Genomic DNA, 25732 nt, shown 5'->3' on the forward strand with positions numbered 1-25732 from the left:
GCTCTGAAATACTGATTTAATTTAAAATTCCAGTTTCTAAAACTACTGGGATAAAGTGTGTGCGGTAACATGCTTTTAAAATGCTTGTTGATTTGAAATACATGAGGAGAAATCTCCTTTTGGAGGGATTCGTTTTTGTGGTTTGATCAGAGCTGTGCGCTGTTTAAACCGTTGTAACATGTGAAGCTGAACAGAGTTGCCCCAAGCCCTTGGGGTCTGCTTTCGTAAGATCTGAAGAAGCCTCCAGCTGGGGCTATGGAGCTGGTGAAGCGTTGCCTTACCTCTGCAGCCGTAGTCAGGGCACCTTAGAACCACGATTCTTTTTCTTGTGCCAAGTTTTCTTTATTTCTGCTTAGTTCAGGTCTATGGCTGTGAAAATGATGTAGATTTGGGATGTTCAGTTTAGCATTCAATTTCTTCTGTTAATGTCTTTGAATAGCTAGGAGACTTTCAACTTTTTTGTTACAAATGAGCTATGATGGGCTTTTGAATGCTCTCTGCTCTGGCTGCTGTTGCTCAGTTAGCTCAGGACAGCACACTCATTTATTTTTTTCTTTTCTTTTTTTTTTTTTTAAAAAAAAAACCCACTTAGTTTCATGCTCCAGTTGGCATCTGAAGAATTCGTAAGCCACCAAAATCAATTTTCTTAGTGAAGGAGATTCTTAAAATACACATTACTTTTGCTTTCATCATAATCTGTAAAAACAAACCAAGGAGGAGAGGTGTTAGCTAGGTAACACAGCCCACTTGGAACTGGTTGAAAAGGGAAGGGAGCTAAAAGGTGTGAAGAAGCTGTCAGAATCCTGGGTGAGGATGCTGTGTTGTATAAATGAGTCCTGAGAGTGAGCAACAAGGCAAGAGAAAAGTAGGTAGTGTAACCTGCTAACAACATATATTGTTTCATTTTCAGTGGCAACTTTTTAATTTTCATGGAGTTTTACAGTAAATTGAATTTCTGTTAGTAAGGATCAATTGGAGAGGGGATGCAGAAAAAAAGGCTGCTTGCTAATGGCAATGAATAGCGCTTAAACCCTTATTACACTTCCAATTCAGTGTCTAATAATTTATATGTTAATTGCAGCTGTGCCCATTGGAGGAATTTTGGTGAGAAGATAATAGTTTATTTGGTGAGGATGTGAAATATGGGAAATAAACTGATATAAAATATTTTAAAATATTTCAGGCTTCTGACAGTAAAAAAAAATCCAACAGTTGAGGCTTTGTGATTTTTATTATTTTGTCACTTCTTGTTTTAACTGTTGTCATATTTTCATTATTTCATTAGCAGATCTGTATTGTTTGTTACTTCTTGCTCTTTGTTTGACAGTCTAATAAATATCAGAGAGAACGGGACTGGCATGGAAAAGTGAGTCCTATTTTGTAGTGGGCATTAGGGTATATCTGATGATGAGCCTTCATGTTTGCCACTTTCGGTCAGAGTTTGGTATAATTAGCTTCTTTTTACATCCCACAGCTTTTTTTTGCATTTGCAAATGAAGAAAAGTTTTCTGAAAATGGATGGATGGTGTACAGTCCAATGTCCGAATACAGGAGACAAGTGAGTTAGTAAAGTTGCGGTTACCTGCTGCTTTCGTATCTGACAACTTACATAGAGAAATTAGCGTTTGCACCTTTCTCTTATCAGCTCTGTTGGGGGGTGGGGCTGAGAATGGGAGAAGATGGAAATACAAGTTGAAAAAAAGTAAAGAAATAAAACACTGGAACCTTTAAAAAAATTCGAATATCACAGGAGAGCAGTCTTTGCTCTTTGAGGGAAGTTATTGATACCTGTTACAGTGTGCCACTATGAAGTGAGCAGGGGGCAGGGAGAATGTGCCAAATATGTAACTACAATGTCCTAAATATAGATTTGATTTGGTATATTCCTTCCTGAATTGAAAGAAAAAAAAAAAAGCAGCTTATTTTAGAAACAGCATTGCTTTACAGAAGTTATTTATATGTGTGTCAGTATTCTACCTTGCTCTTTAGGTGATTTTGGAAAAATGTCAATGAAAGAGCGTGATATATTTAAGATGTCTGTTACACAGTTTATTTTTGCTTTCAATATAACTTTTTATTTATTTAAATAGCAAACAATAAGGACTTCCTTAGATTTTTTTTTTCTTCTCCTCCATAGTTTTCTGGTTCAAGGTTTAGAAGCCTAAGACCCAAAAAGGGTAAAATGTACACACCCACACAAACCCCACTACGTGTGTGTGTGTGTGTGGAGGGCTTATCAGCCTTTCTCCATTTCCTGGCTGCTGTTTGTGAAGTGCCTTACTGAGCAGACTGCAACTAAAAGTTGTTGTTTCTCAATAAAAGGCTACCCTGAATCTTATTTTTAACGTGAAGGTATTATCAGGCTACAGGGAGGAAAGGTGGAGATGAGACTTCCTCCCCGTCTCCTCAAGACCTCAGTCTCTTTTCAGCAGACAAAATGGAAAGGCAGAGCTCTGAGGGAGGAGAGAAGGCGATTTTCTTTTCTCAATCCCACAGTTAAAGAACTGCATCTATAGTTTTAATCAGTTTGAACTTTGTTGTACGAATAGAATTGTGTATTAGGAGTATACAAGACAAGCTGTGCAGTTGTTCAAGGCTGTGAATCCATCAGCAATGAGCTGTTTTGTGTGGTCTTGTAACCTTTTTCCTTTTATTGTTTTGAAACAGGTTAAATTGGTAGGTTGTTGCCACCATGTGGCTGTAATGTCATGTAAAATTCAAGAGCAGGATTATTATTTGTACAGCCAAAAAAACACTGACAAATGTTGTGTTACATTGTAGGGACTGCCTAACGAACGGTGGCGAGTAACTTTTATTAATGAACATTATGGACTGTGTGACACATACCCATCGCTCTTAGTAGTGCCATATAATGCAACAGATGATGATCTCAAGAAAGTCGCTGCCTTTAGGTCCCGAAATAGAATCCCGGTGAGTATTATGTGATGAAAGTGGGCTTATAGTGTAGCTAGTTTGAAGTATGCATCCAAACGATTTTTTTGCTGAACAGGGCACAGAGGATGCTTTTTTTTAGAAGTGGTTACAGCAAAATAGCTTTGATTGGCTGGCGGTTTTTACTGCTTGGAACCAGTGTCTTGGCCAAGCCACATTTCTGGTTTTCCCCCACAACAATCCCCCGTTCCAACTTTGTTCGTTTTGACTCGACTTTTCTAGCGACAGCTGCCAGCCCTGCAGATTGCCTTTTCTTGATGAAGTATGAGCCTTAGGCTGCCCTCTGTACGAGTTGGTTGACTATTGTCAGATGCACATAGGAAGTGATAGCAAATGTTACCCTCCTTTAAGCAAGACGCATGGCATTTAAACATAGTTCCAGTGGTCAGTCCTAAAATAAGACCTCATACATAGTCTCTGCAGTGAATTCTTGGGCTTTTTAGTCCTTTAAATTGGGCTGTGGAATTCAAGATAAACCAATTTGACTTTTGGCGTATCTTTCTATAACTAAAATTCTTTAGGAGAATTTTTATGTATCAGCTCTTTACAGCACTGTAGAAAATATTAATTTCTATCACAATATATTCTGTTTTAACTAATATTTCAGTTTGGCAAACTTGGAAGAGGTGCTAGATTCTTAGCCAGGATCAGAAAGCTGCCTTGAATCTCAGTTAATTTCAAACAGATGCAGAACTCAATATGATAAATATTTAGTAGATATGGTATTTACTGACAGACTAGGCCTGTAATTATACATTTCCTATATATACACACACATATGTATATGTATAACATAACATGTATAAAATATATGTGTTAAATATATAGTGTGTGGATATAGTTCTTACAACCCATCTGCATCTTCTCTGTCACGTCAAAATTCATGACAGGGCTTTTGTATGCCTGTACACTGAGAGTCATTTCCTTGGAAATAGTAATTTTATTCTTGTCAGGAAATAACCAGTCATACTCACCCACACACAAACTGACAGGTCTCGTTTCTAGATATACAACTAAGGGCTGGATTTCAGGAGTGAATACTTTCTGAGGGTTTTTTTTTTTAACTCTGATGTTCTTTCACTGCGACCCACTGTAACTTTCAGACTGTGTGAGAATACTGTTCATTCAACGATGAAGTTGGAGTTTTTGCCTGCCCCTTGGGGTTGCTTATCTTTAATCTCTCGCACTGCGATCTGTTCCTAGGCAGCTCACTATCTCTTGTTTGTGGTAAGTCCCCTCTGGCTCAGAACAACAACGAAGGCAGCGTGCACTCTGCTCCAGTTCCTCCTCTTTGTAAAGAGGGCTGAGGAACAAAATGTACTTTAAAGAGAAGGGGAAACATTGAAGATACTGCAGAAAGGTTCAACTTTCCTTCTTTATCCAAAAAAAGGAAAAGTTGTTCTTGTAGAATTGGAGCATCTTAGTCACTGCTTCTACAAAGAGTTCATTCTTCTGAATTGTTTCTTAGTTTAGGCAGGCATTGCTATGTTTGTTTCCAGTTTGCTTTTCAGAATTGTTTGTGCAGCCTAAGACTTGTAGGAAAATATTAAACTACACTGGCTCATATGGATAAGTATAATTTCAAAAGAAATATGTAAGAGAATGACATTTTTAAAAGATTATTATTATTAAATTTTATGAGACTAAAGTGCAAGCAATTGAGATGTCTGGGGATTATCTTCTGAAGAAATAAAAATTTTAATTTTCATATTATCCATTTTAAAAAATGTAACTTAAAAATTTAAGTTATCATTTTTTAATAAAATGTATTTCTTCTAATGTGTTTTTGACATGTGACTAGGTTCTGTCATGGATTCATCCAGAGACTCAAGCTGTTGTTATGCGCTGCAGTCAACCCCTTGTTGGAATGAGTGGCAAGCGGAACAAAGATGATGAAAGATATCTTGATATTATCAGGGAGGCTAATGGGCAAATTTCAAAGCTGACCATCTATGATGCTAGGCCCAATGTCAATGCAGTCGCGAACAAGGTAAACAGATGCTTAATAGTCTTATGCATGGAGGGGAATGGGGAGGAGACTTAATTTGAAATTTGCTGTGAGGAGGTTTTTGGGAACAGTAGTAATCTTACTGTAGATAAATTTACATAATCAAATATATATTTAGATGATGAAATACTGAGGCTCAAGGCCATGAAAGGACATGAGTGCCTAAAGTAGGTCATAAGCGGCGTTTCAGGACCAAATGTGGATTTCCAGACACACTTTACCCTGCCTGTTAAGAGTCAAGCACAGATCTTAGTGTGGGACTGAAGTCAGAAATAACTGCACTCTGCACTCCGTGGTGGATGTAGGCTGAGCTGTAGAGCATGTCCTCTGTTGCAATGACATGGCACCTCTGTGCAAGCCACAGCTCTGCTTCACATCTACTGGGAAAATTCTATCCTGGAAGGGCTGTATACAGAAAGCCAAGCCCACTGATAAGCATCCTTTGTTTGGTTCTTCCTAACCATGACGTGAACTGCTTCAGACCTATGCAGGCATCCAGCAAATAGAGAGAAAGTGATAAATAAGTTAGTTTGGGGGGCTGCGCTCTAAACAGCACTACGGGTATGTTCTTGGATACCTAGATACCTGTTCCTTCCTAGGTGCCTGTAGTTGGTACGTGCAGTAACAGAAGCAATGTTTCCATAGGACAAAGTGACCATTTCTTTGCTTATCTGCGATCAAAGCCTAAATGGGACCAGAATCGTAGAACAGCCCAGGTTGGAAGGAACCTCGAAAAATCATCTGGTCCAACCTTCCTAGAAGAAAAGGTGTTCCTGTGCCTTGATTTCCCCTCTGCCCCCCCTCAACTCTGGTGAGGACCAGATCGTTCAGGCACACTCAGATAATGCCAGTCACAGTGTGTCAGTGTTGTAGCTGGTATAGGGTGCGGCAGACGTGGATGTGCTCCATGTTTGTTTGAAAAGCCTAGTTCAAGGGGCAATGGGCACAAACCGAAACATAGGAAGTTCCGTCTGAACATGAGGAAGAACTTCTTCCCTCTGAGGGTGACGGAGCACTGGAACAGGCTGCCCAGGGAGGCTGTGGAGTCTCCTTCTCTGGAGATATTCAAGACCCGCCTGGACAAGGTCCTGTGCAGCCTGCTGTAGGTGACCCTGCTTGGGCAGGGGAGTTGGACTAGATGACCCCCAGAGGTCCCTTTCAACCCCAACCATTCTGTGATTCTGTGGGAGAGAAGGTGAAGGACACAAGTTTAGTGTTTTCTTCATATGAGAATATACCAATTTAACTCCCTCCATGTCTAGGGTAGTCCCTCACTGAACTTCAAGCACAGATGAAGTGGACATGTTCTTCAGTACTTACTAGTGAAGTTGTGTGTATGCACAGCAAAGAGCATGAGAGATGAGCTCAAGAGGGTTTGAGATTTTAGTGAAATGATGAGTGTGCTTAGCTGGGAGAGAAGGAATGCTAGTTTCTGAACAGTTTTTTTTGGCACAAAATGAACACTAATTTAGTGGAATGAGTCCTCTTCAATGTTTGTGCTGAAAGGAATGTGAAATGGTAAAACTTGATTGCCTCTAGGAGGCTTGTATGTAACAAATGTTAAGTTGCTTTGGAATTTGAGAGACAACGTTAGTGGCTTGTTCCGTGTAACTTACAAGCACACATCTGTACCTTTGCAGCCCTCTTCTCTATAACAGAGAATATAATTTATTATGCACGAAATAAGACTTTGTTTTGTAACATACATTCTTTCAGAGACTCTATCCTAGGCACTGTTTGACTAGGTTTTAATCTGATGTTTTGTATTTTGAGGGTCTGCCTCAGTTGCTTGCATTTTACTGTACAAATTGCATTATCTTCTGCACACGGAATTTTTATGGGTGAACAAAAGATATAATCCTTCTGTTTGCCTTGTGGAAGGAATGTCGATTCTCACATTAACTTAAATTTTTCCCCAGTTCTTGGACAAATTCAGATTTTTACCCTATTTGTTTCAAAGATATATTATAGTCAAACGTTACACACACTTATTGAAGTGTGTAGCAGAGTTTTCAACTTTTTAAAATGGTCTACATATCATCAGTGACATAAACAGCGGGATCAGGTGCACCCTCAGCAAGTTTGCAGATGACACCAAGCTGAGCGGTGCGGTCGACATGCCTGAGGGGGTGGGATGCCATGCAGAGGTACCTGGCCAAGCTCAAGGAGTGGGTCCATGTGAACCTCATGAGGTTCAACAAGGCCAAGTGCAAGGTCCTGCACATGGGTTGAGGCAACTCCTGGTATCAATACAGGCTGGAGGATGAATGGATTGAGAGCGGCCCTGCTGAGAAGAGCTTGGGGGTACTGGTGGATAAAAAGCTGGACATGAGCCGGCAATGTGCGCTCGCAGCCCAGTAGGCCAACCATATCCTGGGCTGCATCAAAAGCAGCGTGGCCAGGAGGGTGACGGAGGGGATTCTGCCCCTCTGCTCCCTACTGGTGAGACCCCCATCTGGAGTCCTGCGTCCAGCTCTGGAGCCCTCGGCACACGAAAGACATGGACCTGTTGGAGCGGATCCAGAGGAGGCCACAAAAATGATCAGAGGGATGGAACACCTTCTGTGAGGAAGGGCTGCATTGGGGTTGTTCAGAAGAGAAGGCTGTGGGGAGACCTTATTGTGGACTTTCAGTACTTAAAGGGGGCTTATAAGAAAGATAGGGACAGACTTCTTAGCAGGGCCTGTTGTGATAGGACAAGGGATAATGGCTTTAAACTGGAAGAAGGTATATTTAGACTGTGTATAAGGCAGAAATTTTTTACAATGAGGGTGATGAGGCACTGGCACAGGTTGCCCAGAGAGGTGGTCGATGTCCCATCCCTGGAAACACTCATGGTCAGGTTGGACAGGGCTCTGAGCAACCTGATGCAGTTGAAGATGTCACTGCTCACTGCAAGGGGGTTGGACTAGATGACCTTTAAAGGTCCCTTCCAACCTATTCTATGATTCTGTTTCACCCATGTGTTTTAATTAACTCCTGATATATGAAAAAATCACAGCGGTAAAAGCAGTAGGATGCATTTCTGGCTCTGAGGGACAGTGACATAGAGAGTGGAAGCCATTGTTGGTCAGCACTGAAAAAAGTCTTCTTGAACAGCTGTGAAGATTAATGTAAGCAAAATCTTCGGCTGTGCTACTCATGCATTCCTGTGTTCTTTGTGCATAGGTCAAGACCACACAGTCAGTAGGAGCTGCAGCAGCCCTGATGTTAAAATTACAATTGTTCCTCATCAGGACTTCATAATACCCAAAGGAAAGAGAAAAATACGATTGTTATTCTTTAGCACTGAGCCTGGCAGCTCTGAGAATACCCCCCCATCTGAGGAAGGAGATAGAGAGCATAGAATAGAGATACTGTGCTACTATGCAGAAATGTAGGTGGTACTAATGGGGAAAGTCTTTACTGTACTTTAGGTTGTTGTCTGATGTTTAGTTGGTGGCTGTAATGGCTTACAAAGGCAAAATTTATTTATCACAATTCATGGCGTGGCATGTTTTTACTGCCTGCAGGAAATGCTGTGATTTTGCAGCTATCTTTGGAAAAACCTCATCAGTGGTACTGTGTCCTAAAATATGTGTGGTTTTTCTGCTTCCTTTTGTGACCAGACACATCCTCTGCTGTGGTGGTGGTTAAATGTTTTGAGAGAGCAGCAGCAGAACAGACTTTCTACTTGTGGGGCTCTTTAATTTCTTAATGATCTAAATACACGTTTAGTCTTCATCAATGAAATTTAATGGTGAAAAAGTTACTTTAATGTTATTACTAATTGACTTCTTAGAGGCAGAATCTAAGATTCATGAACTTAGTTCTTGAATGAAACGTAGCTTATGACTGAACTCTTAAATTTAATTTTACTTGGCCAAAAATTTTATCAAAAATGATACCTATTTTAGTATCGGGTCAATAACTAAGCAGTTTAAACATACGAAAGATTTTGTTGTTGTTTTTGGTAGCAAGTTTGCACTGGTAAACCTGAGACTTGCTATCTGTTGAATTAGTGGTGTAAAGAAACAGACAAATCCTTTTGACTGAATTTCTTTCTAATTGGTACAGAAACAAAGGAAAGAGCAATTTTATTCCCTGAAGTGGTGAACTAGTATGTTATGAGTAATTGCTGTTTTGTGTCATGTACTTTACGTTTTAATTTAAACCTTATAATCTGTCTGCAAAGTAAGTTGGTTTCTTTTGTATTCAGAATCATGAGTTGGTTTAATCCTTGGTGGGAAAAATGAACATAAATGAAGAAAAAAATACAGACATTGTAATGTCAGTTGGTCAATGAAAAGCTGTTTCCATCATGAATCTCGAAAGTAATGGGGAAGGTACAAAATGTCTTTTTATTCTCAAAGCAGTCTGAGTCCTGACTGGTGTGATGCTGGGCCACAGTCCCTTACCTGGCTAGTTCAATCCTGTTCAAAGGTCTCCAGGCCCAACAGTACAAACAACCTTTTAGTGTTAGTCTGAAGTTAATTTTTGCTTTTACGGTTACTCTCTTGAGGTTTTGAAAGGAGCTAAGCTAGCTGGAGCAAGTTGAATGTCTTTCTGGCCATGTGCTATACTTAATATACTTTGTCCTTTTGGACAAAGGAAAGCCCCCAAGTATTCTTCTCCAGCATTTGCGTCTCCAAAGCTTGTGTCCAAAACTGATCTTTTAAACAAGAAAGTGAAATTATATGTTGCCCAACTATAAAATAAAGTATAAATAACATTTGGGCGTTTCTTACTATTTTGAAAAGCTGCTACAACACTGTATTTATGACTATGAAGTTAATTGTAGATCTGTTGTTTGTAGGCAACTGGGGGAGGATATGAAGGTGAAGATGCATATCCCAATGCAGAACTTTTTTTCTTGGACATTCATAATATTCATGTCATGCGGGAATCTTTGAAGAAGTTGAAGGACATTGTTTACCCTAACGTGGAAGAATCACACTGGTTGTCGAGTCTGGAATCAACCCATTGGTTAGAACATATAAAGGTAACTTTTTGCTGTTTGGTTGAAATAGCGTTTGTCCAAATCTCTTGGGTCAGACTTGCTTTCTTTGCTAGGCTTTGAGACAGTCCTGGTAAGGAACACACTGAACTACTTGGACTACAAAACCAGCATCACTGACTGTTGGCTTTTTGCCGACTAGTCTGAGAGTATGTTACCAGATATCATCACTAAGCGATGGTAGATTAAATTTGATGTTTATTGTCTGCCTCAAGTCAAATGTCAGTCTTTTAATAGAGGAATGCATTAATAGTCTGATTGTCTTTATATGTGTGGGCACTGATTTAGTTTGGTTTCTAGCAATACAGGGCTACAGGTAACTGTCGTAGTGAAGGATTAGTAATTAGTTGTCAGTATGTATGTGATTTTATTTTGTGAATTATGGTTTTGCAAATCTTGCAAATTTATTTGTAAATTTTGTAAAGTTCATCTTGTAGCACAAATAAAATACTTAAACTGGTAATTCACCACTGTTCTTACTAGGTGACCTTTGAAGCTTTTGCCTCAAGTACAGTGGTGCAAAAGTAATTAGAGTATTATGTAATGAATCCTACTTAATAAAATTTTAATTTTAAGTTAATATTTGAAGAATAAGCATATTAGAAAGGTACAAGTTCCTTTTTCCAAAAACTGAGATATTTCCATAACTTAGTTCAAAGAAAGGAGCCAAATGAAATACAGGATTTTTAGAGAGTATTTCCTATGGTAAATCCTCTCTTTCTTTAAAAAGGAAGCCTGCTGTAGGTGACCCTGCTTCGGCAGGAGGGTTGGACTGGATGACCCACAGAGGTCCCTTCCAGCCCCTACCATTCTGTGATTCTGTGAAGCTTATGTTGTTTGGTTTATCAGGGTTACTCTTTCCTGCCCCATTTTTTAAGAATTTGCTGTGAGATGAATTAGATGCTAAGGGATTAGGGAACCAATCTGTTTCTCTATTTTTATACAAGAAATTTACTTGATCTAGAAAATTCTTTTCCAATTAACACCACCGTGCTTTTTAAGGTCTTTTAATGGAAACAGTATCAGTTTAGATACTGTGTAGATACAAAGAAATCTATTTTTGTTAGAATGATAACACTAATCTTCTGTGTTGTCTGGTGTCTGTTCCTCTCTGCTAGCTTGTCTTGACAGGAGCTATTCAAGTGGCAGACAAGGTGTCCTCAGGAAGGAGCTCTGTGTTGGTGCACTGCAGCGATGGCTGGGACCGGACCGCACAGCTGACATCGCTGGCCATGTTGATGCTAGACAGCTACTACAGAACAATTGAAGGCTTTGAAGTTCTGGTACAAAAAGAGTGGATAAGCTTTGGACACAAATTTGCATCGGTAAGAATTAGAAGATAATTGCAAAGACCATGCAATGTTGACATTCTAAAAATCTTTCAATGTGAAACTACTCATTGCGTCAAGGTTTGATTCTTTTTATTATTTTGGAATTACGATTTAAAACATTTCCAGGTAAATCTGAGCAGAACTTTTGTTTCTGGACCTATTTGGTTAATATCTTTTTGCTATTCTTTCACTGAGAACTTGTATTTTGTCCTTCATGCTCTTTTAAAAACACAGCATTGCTAGGGTTACTGCAGTTATAGAGCAAATAAAATGAGAAGGCAGAGAAATATCCTCCCAGACTTTTCAGAAGATGATCAAATAAGGCTGGGACATGAGGCTCCCCCCTCACCCTCCCTTTGGATTATTTTGAATGTCATGAGAGGCAGATGAATGTGTCTGGCCAATGTCTTTTAAGTAATGTTTTGAACGCTTCTTCCCAAATGTTCTAAACTTGTCATAATAACTCTCAAGAGGCTGTCACTGGCAATAATGGCTCTAGTTCTGTTCAGTCATCTTCTAGATGCTTAGAAGGTTAAGTAGAAATTGTCTATAGCAAGTCATTAATATCCTACCCATGGTACTCAACAACTTTTTTGCCTCAGTCTTCACTGGCAGCCTCTCTCCTCATCCCTCCCGAGTTGATGAATGGCATGAAGGAGACCAGGAGGGTAAAATCCCTCCAGCTGTAAGTGAAGACCAGGTTCGGGACCTCCTGCAGAACCTAAATGTACAGAAGTCCATGGGACCTGATGAGATGCATCCCAGAGTCCTGAGGGAACTGACTGATGTAGTTGCCAAGCCACTCTCCATGATATTTGAAAAGTCATGGCAGTCAGGGGAAGTTCCCAGTGACTGGAAAAAGGGAAACATTGTGCCCCTTTTCAAAAAGGGTAGAAAGGAAGACCCTGGGAACTACCGACCTGTCAGCCTCACCTCTGTGCCTGGGAAGATCATGGAACAGATCCTCCTAGAAGATATGCTAAGGCACATGGAGGCCAGGGAGGTGATTCGAGACAGCCAGCGTGGCTTCACCAAGGGCAAGTCCTGCCTCACCAACCTAGTGGCTTTCTATGATGGTGTAACAACAAGGGTGGACAAGGGAAAACCTATGGATGTCATCTATCTGGATTTTTGTAAAGCCTTTGACACGGTCCCCCACAACATCCTTCTCTCTAAATTGGAGAGCCATGGATTTGATGGGTGGACCGTTCGGTGGATAAGGAATTGGTTGGATGGTCGCAGCCAAAGGGTAGTGGTCAACAGCTCAATGTCCAGATGGAGACCAGTGACGAGTGGAGTCCCTCAGGGGTCCGTACTGGGACCGGTGCTGTTCAATATATTTATCAATGACATGGACAGCGACATCGAGTGTGCCCTCAGCAAGTTTGCAGATGACACCAAGCTGAGTGGTACGGTCGAGACACCAGAAGGACGGGATGCCATCCAGAGGGACCTGGACAAGCTGGAGAGGTGGGCCTGTGTGAACCTCATGAGGTTCAACACGGCCAAGTGCAAGGTCCTACACCTGGGTCGGGGTAATCACCGCTATCAATACAGGCTGGGGGATGAAAGGATCGAGAGCAGCTCTTCTGAGAGGGACTTGGGGGTACTGATAGACAAAAGGCTGGACATGAGCTGGCAATGTGCGCTGACAGCCCAGAGGGCCAACCGTGTCCTGGGCTGCATCAGGAGAAGCATGCCCAGCGGGTCGAGAGAGGTGATTCTGCCCCTCTACTCTGCTCTGGTGAGACCTCACCTGGAGTACTGCGTTCAGCTCTGGAGCCCTCAGCACAAGAAGGACATGGAACTGTTGGAGCAGGTCCAAAGGAGGGCTACAAAAATGATCCAAGGGCTGGAGCACCTCTCCTATGAGGACAGGCTGAGAGAGTTGGGCTTGTTCAGCCTGGAGAAGAGAAGGCTGCGGGGAGACCTGACTGCAGCATTTCAGTACTTAAAGGGAGCCTATAGGAAAGATGGGGACAATCTTTTTAGTAGAGACAGCAGTGACAGGATGAGGGATAATGGTTTTAAACTAAAACAGGGTAGGTTTAGGCTGGATATAAGGAAGAAATTCTTTACAATGAGGGTGGTGAAACACTGGAACGGGTTGCCCAGAGAGGTAGTGGAGGCCCCATCCCTGGAAACATTCAAGACCAGGTTGGACAGGGCTCTGAGCAACCTGATCTAGTTAGTGGTGTCCCTGCTCGCTGCGGGGGGATTGGACTAGATGACCTCTAGGGGTCCCTTCCAACCCAAAACTTTCTATGATTCTATGATTCTATAATGCAAAATCAAGGGTGTTTGCATTAGGAAGCTTTTCAGAGTCTTCGTGGAACTTCTCTTGAATTTGGCAGCTAAGCATTTCACCAGGAAATCCGTATGAGGAACCTGGAGAAGCACAATAGGTTGCCAAGGGGTGTGCTGGGATATGTAAGTATAAAACCTAAGTTGGAAGCTTGACAACAGTGTAACTTGTTGATGCTGAACCTTGTATTTCACAGTTAGAACCTTCTGCATCTTCAGTAGAAGTTATTGCCACAGAGAATTTGTCCCTAGTGGAACATTCTGAAGATATTAATAAAACTGGGAAAATAGGCAATTTGGAAAAACCAATAAATGGAAAAATATACCTATGCGTGTATTTCATGCCCGTTTTATGTGTCTCAGTCATTTGGAAATTCACGTATAGCTACTCGGCATTAATCGCTTCACCATGTAAGTGTGCTTGTAGGCTCAGCAGTCTTTGATCTGACATTCTCAAGGTACTTTGAGGCTTAGGAGATTTGCATTTTGATTGTTGTGAATGATAGCTGCTGTACTCCAGTTTTTTGTGTACTTGCCTGTAGTCTTCTAGTAGTGATGAGTTATATAAACCTTTGAAGTGTTCTGCCTTGGTACAACCACAGGAAAACACTGGCTTGGCTTCTTATTCTCGTTGTATCTTATTTTGTATTTTTAAAAAGCATTATAGTCATGATGCTGATAAAATTTGAGTGTGTCACTAGGAGACTTGTAGCCTAGTGCATATGTTATGATTTAACGCAAACCTTGGATAGATCTGTGTCCTTCACCGTTATGAATAAATTTGAACAGTCTATGATTAAAATATTAATTTTAGTTTGAGTAATCAAAGGAGTTTGTTCTTTCTCAACAGATAATGTTTTTCTCCTATTAGTGAGGACTTTTACACTCCTGCCAGATGATGAGCTCAGTCCACTGGTCCGTCTTTGACAATGCAGCAGCAATAAGTGTGATTTAAAAGCTTGCTCTTGCTTAAACTACTATTTTATTTTCCCAACTTGCTCACTCAAGTGATAATCTTTGGAAGTGGTTGAAGCCACTCTCCTTTAGCCATCTGCTGTTTTGTAAGAGTACCGTATATTTTGATTTGATGGGCTGTTTAGCTTATGGTGAAGATAGTCCTTTTCTGGAGTGTTCTGTAGAATAAAAACTGATAATGCAAGCAGAAAATATTTTGATCACTCTGTTGTAGGTTGGTAATCATTTGACAGAACTGTGAGTCTTAATAGTGGGGACCAGGCACTTTAGTGCAGTTAGGATTTGCTAAACCTCATCACTGAAACTATTGTTATGCCTTCCCTTAAGTGGGAAGTTGGAGTAGAGTGTTTCTTATACTGTCTGGGTTAGAGTAAGCTTCGTGTTTTTATGTTACCAGAGTTGCAATTTGGACGTTTTAATAACAAATAACTAAATAGTAGGCTACTTAATAGCTCCTCTCTCTATTTTCTATCTAACGAAGCACATAATAAGTTTCTTTGGAGTAGGGAATTCCTTTTCAATAACTTTTCTACGTATAGATGTCTTCCGCCATGCTCAGGATAGTGCATCCCCATGAGTAAGAAATCAAGCAAAGGAGGCAGGAGACCTGCATGGATGAGCAAGGAGCTTCCAGAAAAACTCAGATGGAAAAGAAAGACCTATGGAATGTGGAAAGAGGGATGGGCCACTTGGGAGGAATACAGGAACACTGTCAGAGTATGCAGGGATGGAAAGAGGAAGGCTACAGTCCACCTGGAATTAAATCTGGCAAGGGATGTCAAAGACAACAGGAAGAGCTTCTTCAAGTACCTCAGTAGCAAACAGAAAACTAGGGAAAGTGTGGGGCCACTGCTGAATGAGGTGGGTGCCGTGGTGATGGAGGATGCAGAGAAGGTGGAGCTACTGAATGCTGCGTTTACTCCAGTCTTTACTGCTCAGGCAAGCCCTCGGGAATCCCAGCTCCTGGGGGTAAGATAGAAAGCATGGGGAAAGGAAGACCTTCCCTTGGTTGAGGAGGATCGGGTTAAAGATCATTTAAGCAAACTGGACACCCACAAATCCGTGGTCCCAATGGGATGTGCCCACGAGTGCTGAGGGAGCTGGCAGATGTCATTGCTGAGCCCCTCTCCACCATCTTTGAAAGGTCCTGCAGAACAGGAGAAGTGTCTGAGGACTGCAGGACAGCCAATGTTGCTGCAGTCTTCAAAAAGGCAAGAAGGAGGACCCAGGAAACTACAGGCCAGTGAGCCTCACCTCCACCCCTGGAAAGGTGATGGAGCAGCTCATTCTGGATGTCATCTCTAAGCAAGTGGAGGAAAAGAAGGTTATCAGGAGTAGTCAAGATGGATTCACCAAAGGGAAATCATGCTTGATCAATCTGATAGCCTTCTGTGGTGGCATGATGAGCTGGGTAGATGAGGGGAGAGCAGTGGATGTTGTCTACCTTGACTTCAGCAAGACTTTTGACACAGTCTCCCATAACATCCTCCTAGGGAAGCTCAGGAAGTTTGGGCTAGATGAGTAGACAGTGAGGTGGACTTAAAACTGGCTGAATGGCAGAACTCAGAGGGTTGTGATCAGTGGTGCAGAGTCTAGTTGGAGGCCTGTAGCTTGTGATGTTTCCCAGGGGTCAGTACTGGGCCCAGTCTTGTTCAACTTACTCATCAGTGACCTGGATGAAGAGTTAGAGTGTACCCTCAGCAAGTTTGCTGATGACACAAAACTGGGGAGGAGTGGTGGATACACCAGAAGGCTGTGCTGCAATTCAGCAAGACGTGGACAGGCTGGAGAGTTGGATGTAAAGGTACCTGATGAATTTCAACAAGGGCAAGTGCAGGGTCCTCCACCTGGGGAGGAATGACCCCATGCACCGATTAAGGCTGGGGCAGACCTGCTGGAGAGCAGCTCTGCGGAGAGGGACCTGGGTGTCCTGGTGGATGACACGTTAACCATGAGCCAGCAGTGTGCCCTGGTTGCCAAGAAGGCCAGTGGTCTCCTGGGATGCATTAAGAAGAGTGTGGCCATCAGGTCGAGGGAGGTTCTGCTTCCCCTCTACTCTGCCCTAGTGAGGCCCCATCTGGAGTACTGGTCCAGTTCTGGGCTCCCCAGCTCAGGAAAGATGAGGAGCTACTGGAGAGAGTCCAGCGGAGGGCTATGAGGATGATGAGGGGACTGGAGCATCTCTCCTGTGAGGCAAGGCTGAGGGAGCTGGGCTTGTTCAGCTGGAGAAGGCTGAGAGCGGATCTTACAAATGCCTATAAATATCTGAAGGGTGGGTGTCAGGAGGATGGGGCCAGACTCTTTCCAGTGGTGCCCAGCGACAGGACAAGGGGCAACAGGCACAAACTGAAGCAGAGGAAGTTCCACCTGAACAGGAGGAAGAACTTCTTCACTCTGAGGGTGACAGAGCCCTGGAACAGGCTGCCCAGGGAGGTTGTGGAATCTCGTTCTCTGGAGATATTCAGAACCCGCCTGGACAAGGTCCTGTGCAGCCTGCTGTAGGTGACACTGCTTGGGCAGGGGAGTTGGACTAGATGACCCCCAGAGGTCCCTTCCAACCCCTACCATTCTGTGATTCGTTGAACTTAGCAATCTATTTTATCATCTGGATAGTGCACAATGTGGAACATCGTTCTAATAATGCATTTTAGTGTAAGAAATCTGAGACATGGATATAATTATAGATGGAAGATACTTGGGCATCCTAAAACTGCTAACCGAAGTGGAAGTGGAAGGACTTTATCTGCTTACTGAAGAAATGTATGACTCTGAACAGATACCACATATTTAAAACTATGAAAACTGTACAGCAAGGAGACCAATTTGTTTGTCTTCCCTATAGTGCTTTTCTAGCCATTTGCTACTGTTGACTGAGTTCACTTACAGTCCCTCATCTCCTTCTGTTTCCTGCTGTTCAATTCTATTGTTTTAAACTATCTTGCAAATCACTGTACAGAGCAATGTACTGATTTTATCATTTTTCATGTCCTTAAGACACTAAGCCTGCTATCTTACTGGCAGATAGACAACTTTAGTTCAACGTACATGCTCTTCTTTTGTCTCCTCCAGGCAAGTATATTCAAGGAGAATTACAAAGTTAATAGAATCTCCTTTCCCCGAATCTCTCATCTGTTCTCAGCTATCAAATGTGAAAAGGAAGGAAACACCTCTTACCAAACATACTGTTTGTCTGTGGGGAGAATCCCGTTGATTGTTACTTTGAACTCTTCAGAATAAGCGGCTCACCCACATTTTAAAATTGTGCGTTAATTTTCTGCCAAGAACATGAAAGTTTCTTCAAGTTTGCTCATGTTCGCTGTCTAATTCAGGGTGAATCTTCAGGTTTAAATGTGGAGGGGGAAGAGGAGAATCTGTGTGGATAGTTTGATGATCTAGGTTCTCCAGTAGCTTAAATTACAAAAGAAGACGAAGTATGTAACTTGGCTTTCGACAAACTTATTACATAAATATAGTTCAAGATATGTCTTGATTATTCGCGAAGTAATGGATGCTTTAATAGTTCTGCTTGTTTTTTACAACAAGGCTGATTATCGCTGTGGAATTTTTCTCAGACATTTTTGGAACACACTTGCAGTATTTCTGTGTATCTGAATCTCTCCTCCTTGGTGCTGTAACTAATTTTGAAATCATAAGAATAGGTTGCTCTATTACAGAAGCATTAATATTCTAGTGCAAAATAAGAAACAATGTCTATTGGCTATAAACCAGACTGGTTAACTGGAGACTCTATTGCTTGATTTCAGAGAATAGGCCACGGTGATAAAAATCATGCTGATGCAGACAGATCACCCATCTTTCTCCAGTTTATTGATTGTGTGTGGCAGATGTCTAAGCAGGTATGTTATATCATTCTTCAGAAGGCGACATTGTTAAGAGATTACTGAATTAAAAACCTAGATCTTTATTTTAAAGATGGTATTTGAAGAGGACAGCATACCCCTCTGCCCTGACACTGTAGTCAAAAAGAGTGTGTTTACTTTGAAACCGTACCATCTCTCTACCCTGTTTCTAAAAGTGGTGTTCAGGCTGTGGTTAGGTTTCTTAATGTGGCATTGGCTGTGCATGCAAGGCTGGTGTGTCTTAGACATGGGCTTCTCGGAAATATACCAAGAGATGTGACCCAGCAGAATGCCGTTACAGGAGCTGCATCCAGCTAGTTTAACTTCACTAGTCTGTTGTGCCATGTCACCATTTTTGTGAAGCTGTCCCTTCAGCTACAGGGACAAAAGTTGTTTTGTCAAAGCTTGAAAAGGAAACTTGGGAGCTGTTGAGTCCCAGGATTTAAACATTGTATATTCAGTAAGTAATGAAACAAAGCAGCAAATTTAGTCCTTTAGGGTGAAGGATTATGAGAAAAACTTTTTTTTTTTTCTTTCCTCCCCTGTATGGTGTTGCACTATGAATGCACTGTAGATATCTTATTCTGTCTTGCTAGTAAAAATGTAACTGTAACCATTCTGTATTTTATTCTTCTTTTTAGAAATTAAAGGCAGTTAGAACATACTGAGGAGAGTTCTTTTCAGTCATTAGTTTGGGAAACTTGAACATCTCACGTCATATAAACACTCTGCTATAAAGTATATGAAATTATTGTTAAAATTATTTGTATGTGTATTCAGGCTTCTAAATGCTGCCTTTAGCCTCTTAACCAGGGCATGTACATCTCTCCCTGCTTTTATATTGTCTTTTCTGTTGTTAGTTTCCCACAGCCTTTGAATTCAATGAGCAGTTCTTGATTACAATCCTGGATCACTTGTACAGTTGCCGGTTTGGTACTTTCTTATACAACAGTGAGTGGCTTAGAGAAAAAGAGGTTAGTCAAACCACCAGTTGTTTAATTGTATTGCTGTCTTGACTCTAGATGATTACCAAAAATTTTGCTTCTGTTGTATTTTATTATATTCCTTGTACGACAGTGTTTTTGCACTGGCTTTATTCTTGTAGAACAGTTGCATGGTAAATTCCTTGGTTTTGGTGGCTTAAAGGCTATGCAGTCACTAAAATGCTTGTCAGGCACTGGTTTTGGAATATTTCTAATACAGTAACTTACTGTGCTTGTAAGTAAATCGGAAGTGTATTAATTTTAGAATGTAACCATGACTTTTGTGGTGGATTTCCTGATTTTGTGCAAATATTTACTGTTCTTATTTCAATTTCATTTTAGAAAGTGACTGAGAAAACATTATCGTTATGGTCTTTGATAAACAGTGAAAAGTCTAAATACACAAATCCTTTTTATACTAAAGAGCTAAATCGGGCACTCTATCCAGTAGCCAGTATGCGTCATCTAGAGCTCTGGGTCAATTACTACATCAGGTGGAACCCAAGAATTCGACAACAAGTAAGTAAACTCTCTATAATGTATAAAATACTTTTAGACTTTGGAAATAGGATTTTGTGATGTAACTGAGTTGCAGAGCATAGTACCTGTAATCTGTTCAGGTTTTTAATATTATATGTGTAAAAATGAAGAAAAAAGGTGAAAGTTGTTATTCAATTTTTTTTTTTTTTTTTTTTTGGACTCAGCTCTTCTCAGAACACTGAGCTTGTTTTACTGGTCAGTATCAAGTCATCCTCGAGCTCTTTCTAGCCCCTTTTCTTGGGCCCAGGGCTGGGGGAGAATTTTTTAAGGGCATTTGATGCTACTAAAGCGTGAATGACAATGCTTAGAAATAGGGCTTAGTGATCCCTGAAGAGTTAGAGCATTAGCATCACAAACACGCTTAGTTGCATTGGCTTAGTCTTTCTCCTTTTTCTGAGAGAGCGTATGAAGTCTGCTACAAAATAAGGTGAGCTATTCAGTCCTTTCTCTTTCAGAACTGCTATCTGTATTGGTGGCCTATGGTAGATTATTTTTTTTTCATATAACTTTGACCCAACATTGTTTATACTGTGTAACCGTTGGATGAAGGCTGTTACTGAAAATTATACAAGTGGATCAAATTGGAAACCCAGAAAAGCTTTTACCAAATTGCACATAGTTCAGTTCTGTGTTTTTGATGTTTAATACATGGACACTCAATGTTTGCTACAATCTTGCTAGAAATCTCAGCAATGCAGCATGTAAAGATGGCGTACAGAGACTTATTTGTCCTTCTTAACAAGTTGTGGAGTTTTGAGTAGGAGAAAATAGAGAAGCAATTTCTTTGACAGAAGCAGTCTTCACAGTCCATCTCCTGGAATGAATCGGGAGTTTCCAAGCAATGTACCTTCCCTCCTGCAGCTGATGTCTTGTATTATTTACAACACTTTAGAGGGTGCAAGAAAGCCAGACAGTTTGCTTTATTTTCTTACAAGTATGTTGCCAGTTTTAATTGGAAATTTTAGTTTTAAAGCTTGTGTTGCTTGCTGTGAAAGATGAGGGCGTTTTGCAAAAGGTGAATCCAAAGATTTATTTTAGAAAGTGAAGGATTATAGGGCATGCAAATTAGCTGTAAATCTACTTAAGAATACGCTTTGCCATTATTCAGGAAGGGTTTTTGGCAGGAGTTTCTTATTAGAAATGCAAACCTATGCGATAATCTTCTATGCTGCTGCTACTGGTCCCTCATTTCCACCATTTTTACATACAAAATTCAACAACTTTTTTTGCTGCACACAAAATCTGTGCTTCGTCTTGACTTAAGCAACTGAATAGTGGATGTGTGGCCTGAACCAATTTCTCAGTGACCTTTCTTAGTGCCGTTACTTAGAAGCATGTTCCGCATCAGACTTCAGTCTAATGAAGTCCGGTCTGTCACTAGCAACATCGTTAATGCTGCATCTCTAATCATCTTAGTAACTACGGTCAGTCATTGATCCAACTTCCACAGCTGCTTCAGCATTTTGTCGCCCTCCTCATCTGGGGTGCGTAGTGAGTGGTGCACGTAGCTTTTTATCTGCCTTGGGCATTTGTAATACTTCTTTTCAATTTTTTTTCGTTACTCTATCTGAAAAAGGAAGCTAAGCTTAAAATGGAAACAGTTAAGATGCTCTTTCTGCGAGTAATCACTTGAAAGCTGGGGCAGTTGATTTTAAGCACATTGGAGTTTACTTACAGAATTTATTAATAAAATTTTCCATTTCACTTTATTTAAACAAAGTTGCAAATTAACTGTTAAAAACTGAAGTACATTTCATCAGTAGGGGAAGTTATTTAATCTGAAGATATGGATTTCATCTTCATCTGATCAGTGTAGCTAAAATAGTCAGTCTGGCTAAACACTGTTTTTAGGGAGGGTGATGAGACATCTGACCTCTGGAATCTGAAACTTTATTAAAAAGTCAAGCAGAAAAAAGGCTTTGGAGAAGTTATTCACACCTATCTTCCACACAATATTAGATAATAAGAAAATAAAACCCGTATGCTCCAGGAAGTGCTGGCTGATTTTATTGAGGTAGGAAGAACTGGTTTTTGTAAATACTTTCTTTGGGTGAAAACAACTGGAAGGCAAAGGGCTCTTGTTGTAGAGATAAATATTTCTGTATAGCTACAACGCGTTACATATTTTGGAAACTACAAGTACCGAGTAATGCCAGGAAAACACAAACACTACAGCAGCCTAACTGTGTAGAAGTAGTTGGACTAAAGCGGTAAAACTAACGCAGATCTCTTTCTAGCAGCCAAATCCAGTGGAGCAGCGTTACATGGAGCTCCTTGCGTTACGTGACGATTATATGAGGAGACTTGAAGAACTACAGATCACAAATAATTCTAAGATATCCAATTCATCGGCCTCATCAGCATCTCCCTCACAAATGATGTCCCAAGTACAAACACATTTTTGAAGAAAAATGTTGGCTTCTTTCTATACTGTAATAGCAAGTGGTGCTTAACATAGATCTATAGCATAAAGAGGAATATTTTAATGCCTTACATTAGACTGTCCTAACACAAATTATTTTAGACTGTCTTCATTTGAGGAGGACTTCGAAAGAAACAAAACCAACTCTTCAATTACGTGCCTTTCAGAACCTGTGGACTGGGAACTTGATTAATCAACTTCTAGTTATGGAGGGCTTTAAGAGTTATTTTGGAAAGTCTGGTACAACTGAAATTAAATCGATTTATTGTTTTCATAAGAATGCTTTAATTTATTACATTATAGGTCATGTTCCTGGAAGGAAATTCATGCTCAGTCTTACATGTCATGAATAAACACATTAATGGCAATAGGACTATTCACATTGTGTAAAATTAGGTATGTGTGTATTCCTTTTAGGAATACATTTGTGGAGTTCATGAGATAAAAATAAATTCTGTTGTACAACTTTGGAGATAAGTGTTGAAATTTTCTGGTTATCTGAGAATTCCAAATTTTCCTTTTCAAAATCAACAAAAACATGAAAGGGATTTCACTGATATTCTTCGAATTAAATAAAGTTCAAATAGCTCAGTAGATACCAAAATAAAAGAAAAATCTATTTTTTATTGTACCTTGATTTTTCTTTTTAAACAAATAACAATTGTACTGGATTCTGAGAAGTCCTGTTTTGGCTAACTGTTCAGCACTAAAATATATTACAAATTGCCACTGTTGGCAGTATTTGGTCTTTGGATTAATACAGAATAAAGTGGTTCTAAAGAAAGTTTATATAGTTAAAAACAGACCCACAGAGGCATTGCTTAAATACCCAGCAATAGCCATAGTATTGAAGCTTGCGTTTGTCTTCTAAAAGTAAATGTGCCTGTTTAAAGGAGCTTTCGTACCAAAGTAGGCAAAAATTTTCAGTCACAAATACTGTTGAAAACTTGTATGTTTATAGCTTACTGTTTAATTTAACTTTTGTTCAATGAATTTATGCTTCAGTATTTAAGGGGCTTCAGTGTACAAGATTTGCATATAGTATGTGCATTTATGTTGAACCTTTCACTGAATTCTAGTTTCGGGCCTTCGTTTCAGAGGCTTCTTGTAATCCTTTAATTTGTTCCTTTTGTGGCTTTTTTAATTTTTAAATAGTTGCAAGCATTTCTTATGACAGCACAAACCTTGCTACTTGATATTTAATTAAAATTTTGCGTATTCTCAGAAGTTTAACGATATTCAGGCAAGCCAGGAAATACTGCGATTCAGAAGCTGTAGGGGAGTATATCTAATATTGTTATTTTAAAGGAGATGTTTGGATGCTTGAAGCTTCTGTCATTGTAAATTATTGTATATGTGGTGAGTTTTGATCTGCAAGATATAATAGGATTATATATAAATGAAGTTTTGTGTAAGTATATATAATATAGTTTATTAGAAATTCTGCAAGTTTATAAAGTGTAAATATTTTGCATCTGAAACCTAAATTTAAAGCTATAGTTCCATAAAGTAAGTAAAAATTTAGAGGACATCTGAGTATTTTTAGAACAGTATTTTTTTTAAAGGAGCAAAAGTATACCGCCTCTTGATTTAATTCAGTACATGCACTGAATTGCACTATTTTGTTCAGGGAAGCTCAGAGTGTACAGCACGTGTGTTCGAAATACACATGATTTATATGACTTATTTTTGTCCTCTAAATTTAATTCTCCCATCAATGTTCTTCAGTGTGTGTTTCTAAAATTAACAACATTGTCCCAAAATCTTGACTTGTTAAGGTAAATAAGACACATTGCATCAGACAAATGAAGGATACTCAGTTGCTGATGATATGCTTTACCTTTTGAAAGCTATGCATACTCTGCTGTATTTGCCTTCTACTTACTTGTGGTTTATAAAAAAAAAAAGCTATTTTTGTTAGAATATTTAAAGTTTCTGTATTTGAGTTGAACGCATTGGTGAACTCTGAGCAGTGTGGAGAAGTTCAGCAAATCGAATAGTTTTTGCTGTGTAAACACTACATGATAACCTGTTGCATTTGCGAAAGTGTAATATAACAGAAAGGATCTTTTTGCCCTTACTTCGTTACGTATATACCATTCTTCATATTACTGGTTCGGTCAAATTCCAGTCTTTGAAGCTCTCTAACATAGCTCTGTGTGGGCTTGGATTTTTTTCAAGTCAGCAGATAAGATACTTGTTTTAATTCTGTTTTTACATGGCAATGTTAGGCAACCGTAGGGGTGCTTTTAATCCAATACTTTCTGGAAAATGCTACTTTAAAGTTGTTGTGAAGGCAGGCGCAATAACTGATGGATGTTAGCAGGAAGCTTTCCTCCTTTCCCCTGCAGTGCGTGATCCGGGCGGTCGCTCTGCAGCGCGCTGCGTGCACCTGCACTGCACGCCTCGGCACCCCCCGTCGCCCGCCCGCGCACCTCGCCGGAGCTGTCGCTGTCACGCCACACCCGGGCCAGCTCTCCGGCGTGGGGAGGCAGTTCAGGCACCCAGTGCCTTCGCTGGGAGGGGGCAAAAAGCAAGTCCGGGGTGTGAACACCAACGGCCACGGCTGCCTGACACCCAGTACAACCTACCCCTCCTGGAACGCAGTTGTAGATTTGTCCTGTCGGTGTTACTCCCATGGACCCCAGAGGATAAACCAGTGTTTGTGCTGGGCTTCAGTTACTTGTGCAGAAAGTTTATTTGCTGAATGCCTCCTGTGTCTGCGCATGCCTTACCCACCCCGCGTCACTGTTACGGGTGCACCCCGAGGTGGCTGGCCTGCCGCCTCCCTTGGACCTGTTTGTAAACTCAGCCTTCAGTTCACTTTCTTTGTCTCGCAGTGAGCATTTTGTGTCGTCCCTGAGGAAACAGGGTTTTATCGCTGACCGGCCCTCTCCTCGCCTGCTCCTCGGGTGACGGCCTCGGCCGCCCTCGCCTGATGCCGGGCCGGGGGGCTCAGCATCCCTCTGCCGTGTGTGCGTGAGGGGGGAAAAATAAAGATGCCGTTTTGAAACCCTCTGCCTCTGACAGCCGTCTCAATGCCTGTTCCCCTGCGTCTCCCGGCAGCGGGGCGGGGGTGCCGCCAGCTCCCGCGGCCCCGGGCCGTCCCCGCTCCTCTCCCCTCGGCCCCGGGCCGGCAGGAGCCGCGCCTTCCCCCAGCGCGCCCGGCCGCTGCCCGCCCTCGCGGCGGCGCGGAGGCCTCTGGGTAAGCCGCGCCGCCAGGTGACAGCTCTCGGCCGCCGCCGGGGCCCGAGCGGGCCGGGCCGAGGCGGCAGAGCCGGGCCGGGCCGTGCCGGGGCCCCGCGGAGGGGCGGGAATTCCCCCATCCCGGCGGCGCAGCCTGTCGCGCCGGCGGCCAGAA

The 25732-nt window shown here is 41.2% G+C and overlaps 1 protein-coding gene across 2 annotated transcripts in view; it reads left to right on the forward strand.

The window, feature by feature from the left end:
* MTM1 (myotubularin 1) overlaps positions 1-25389 on the forward strand; it is a 53857-nt gene extending 28468 nt beyond the window's left edge. Inside the window, exons 8-16 of one of the 2 annotated variants that reach the window (XM_075435859.1) lie at positions 1475-1558; positions 2782-2931; positions 4754-4942; positions 9756-9941; positions 11075-11281; positions 18331-18423; positions 19287-19400; positions 19752-19928; positions 22187-25389. In XM_075435859.1, the coding sequence (XP_075291974.1) occupies positions 1475-1558; positions 2782-2931; positions 4754-4942; positions 9756-9941; positions 11075-11281; positions 18331-18423; positions 19287-19400; positions 19752-19928; positions 22187-22354 (1368 nt within the window). In that variant the 3' untranslated portion in view covers positions 22355-25389. The remainder of the gene's footprint in view (positions 1-1474; positions 1559-2781; positions 2932-4753; positions 4943-9755; positions 9942-11074; positions 11282-18330; positions 18424-19286; positions 19401-19751; positions 19929-22186) is intronic. The other variant, XM_075435860.1, reaches the window with a different exon arrangement.
* Positions 25390-25732: the final 343 nt, after the last annotated feature.

This window comes from Opisthocomus hoazin, chromosome 14, assembly GCF_030867145.1.
Source record: "Opisthocomus hoazin isolate bOpiHoa1 chromosome 14, bOpiHoa1.hap1, whole genome shotgun sequence".
NCBI classification, from domain to species: Eukaryota; Metazoa; Chordata; class Aves; order Opisthocomiformes; family Opisthocomidae; genus Opisthocomus; species Opisthocomus hoazin.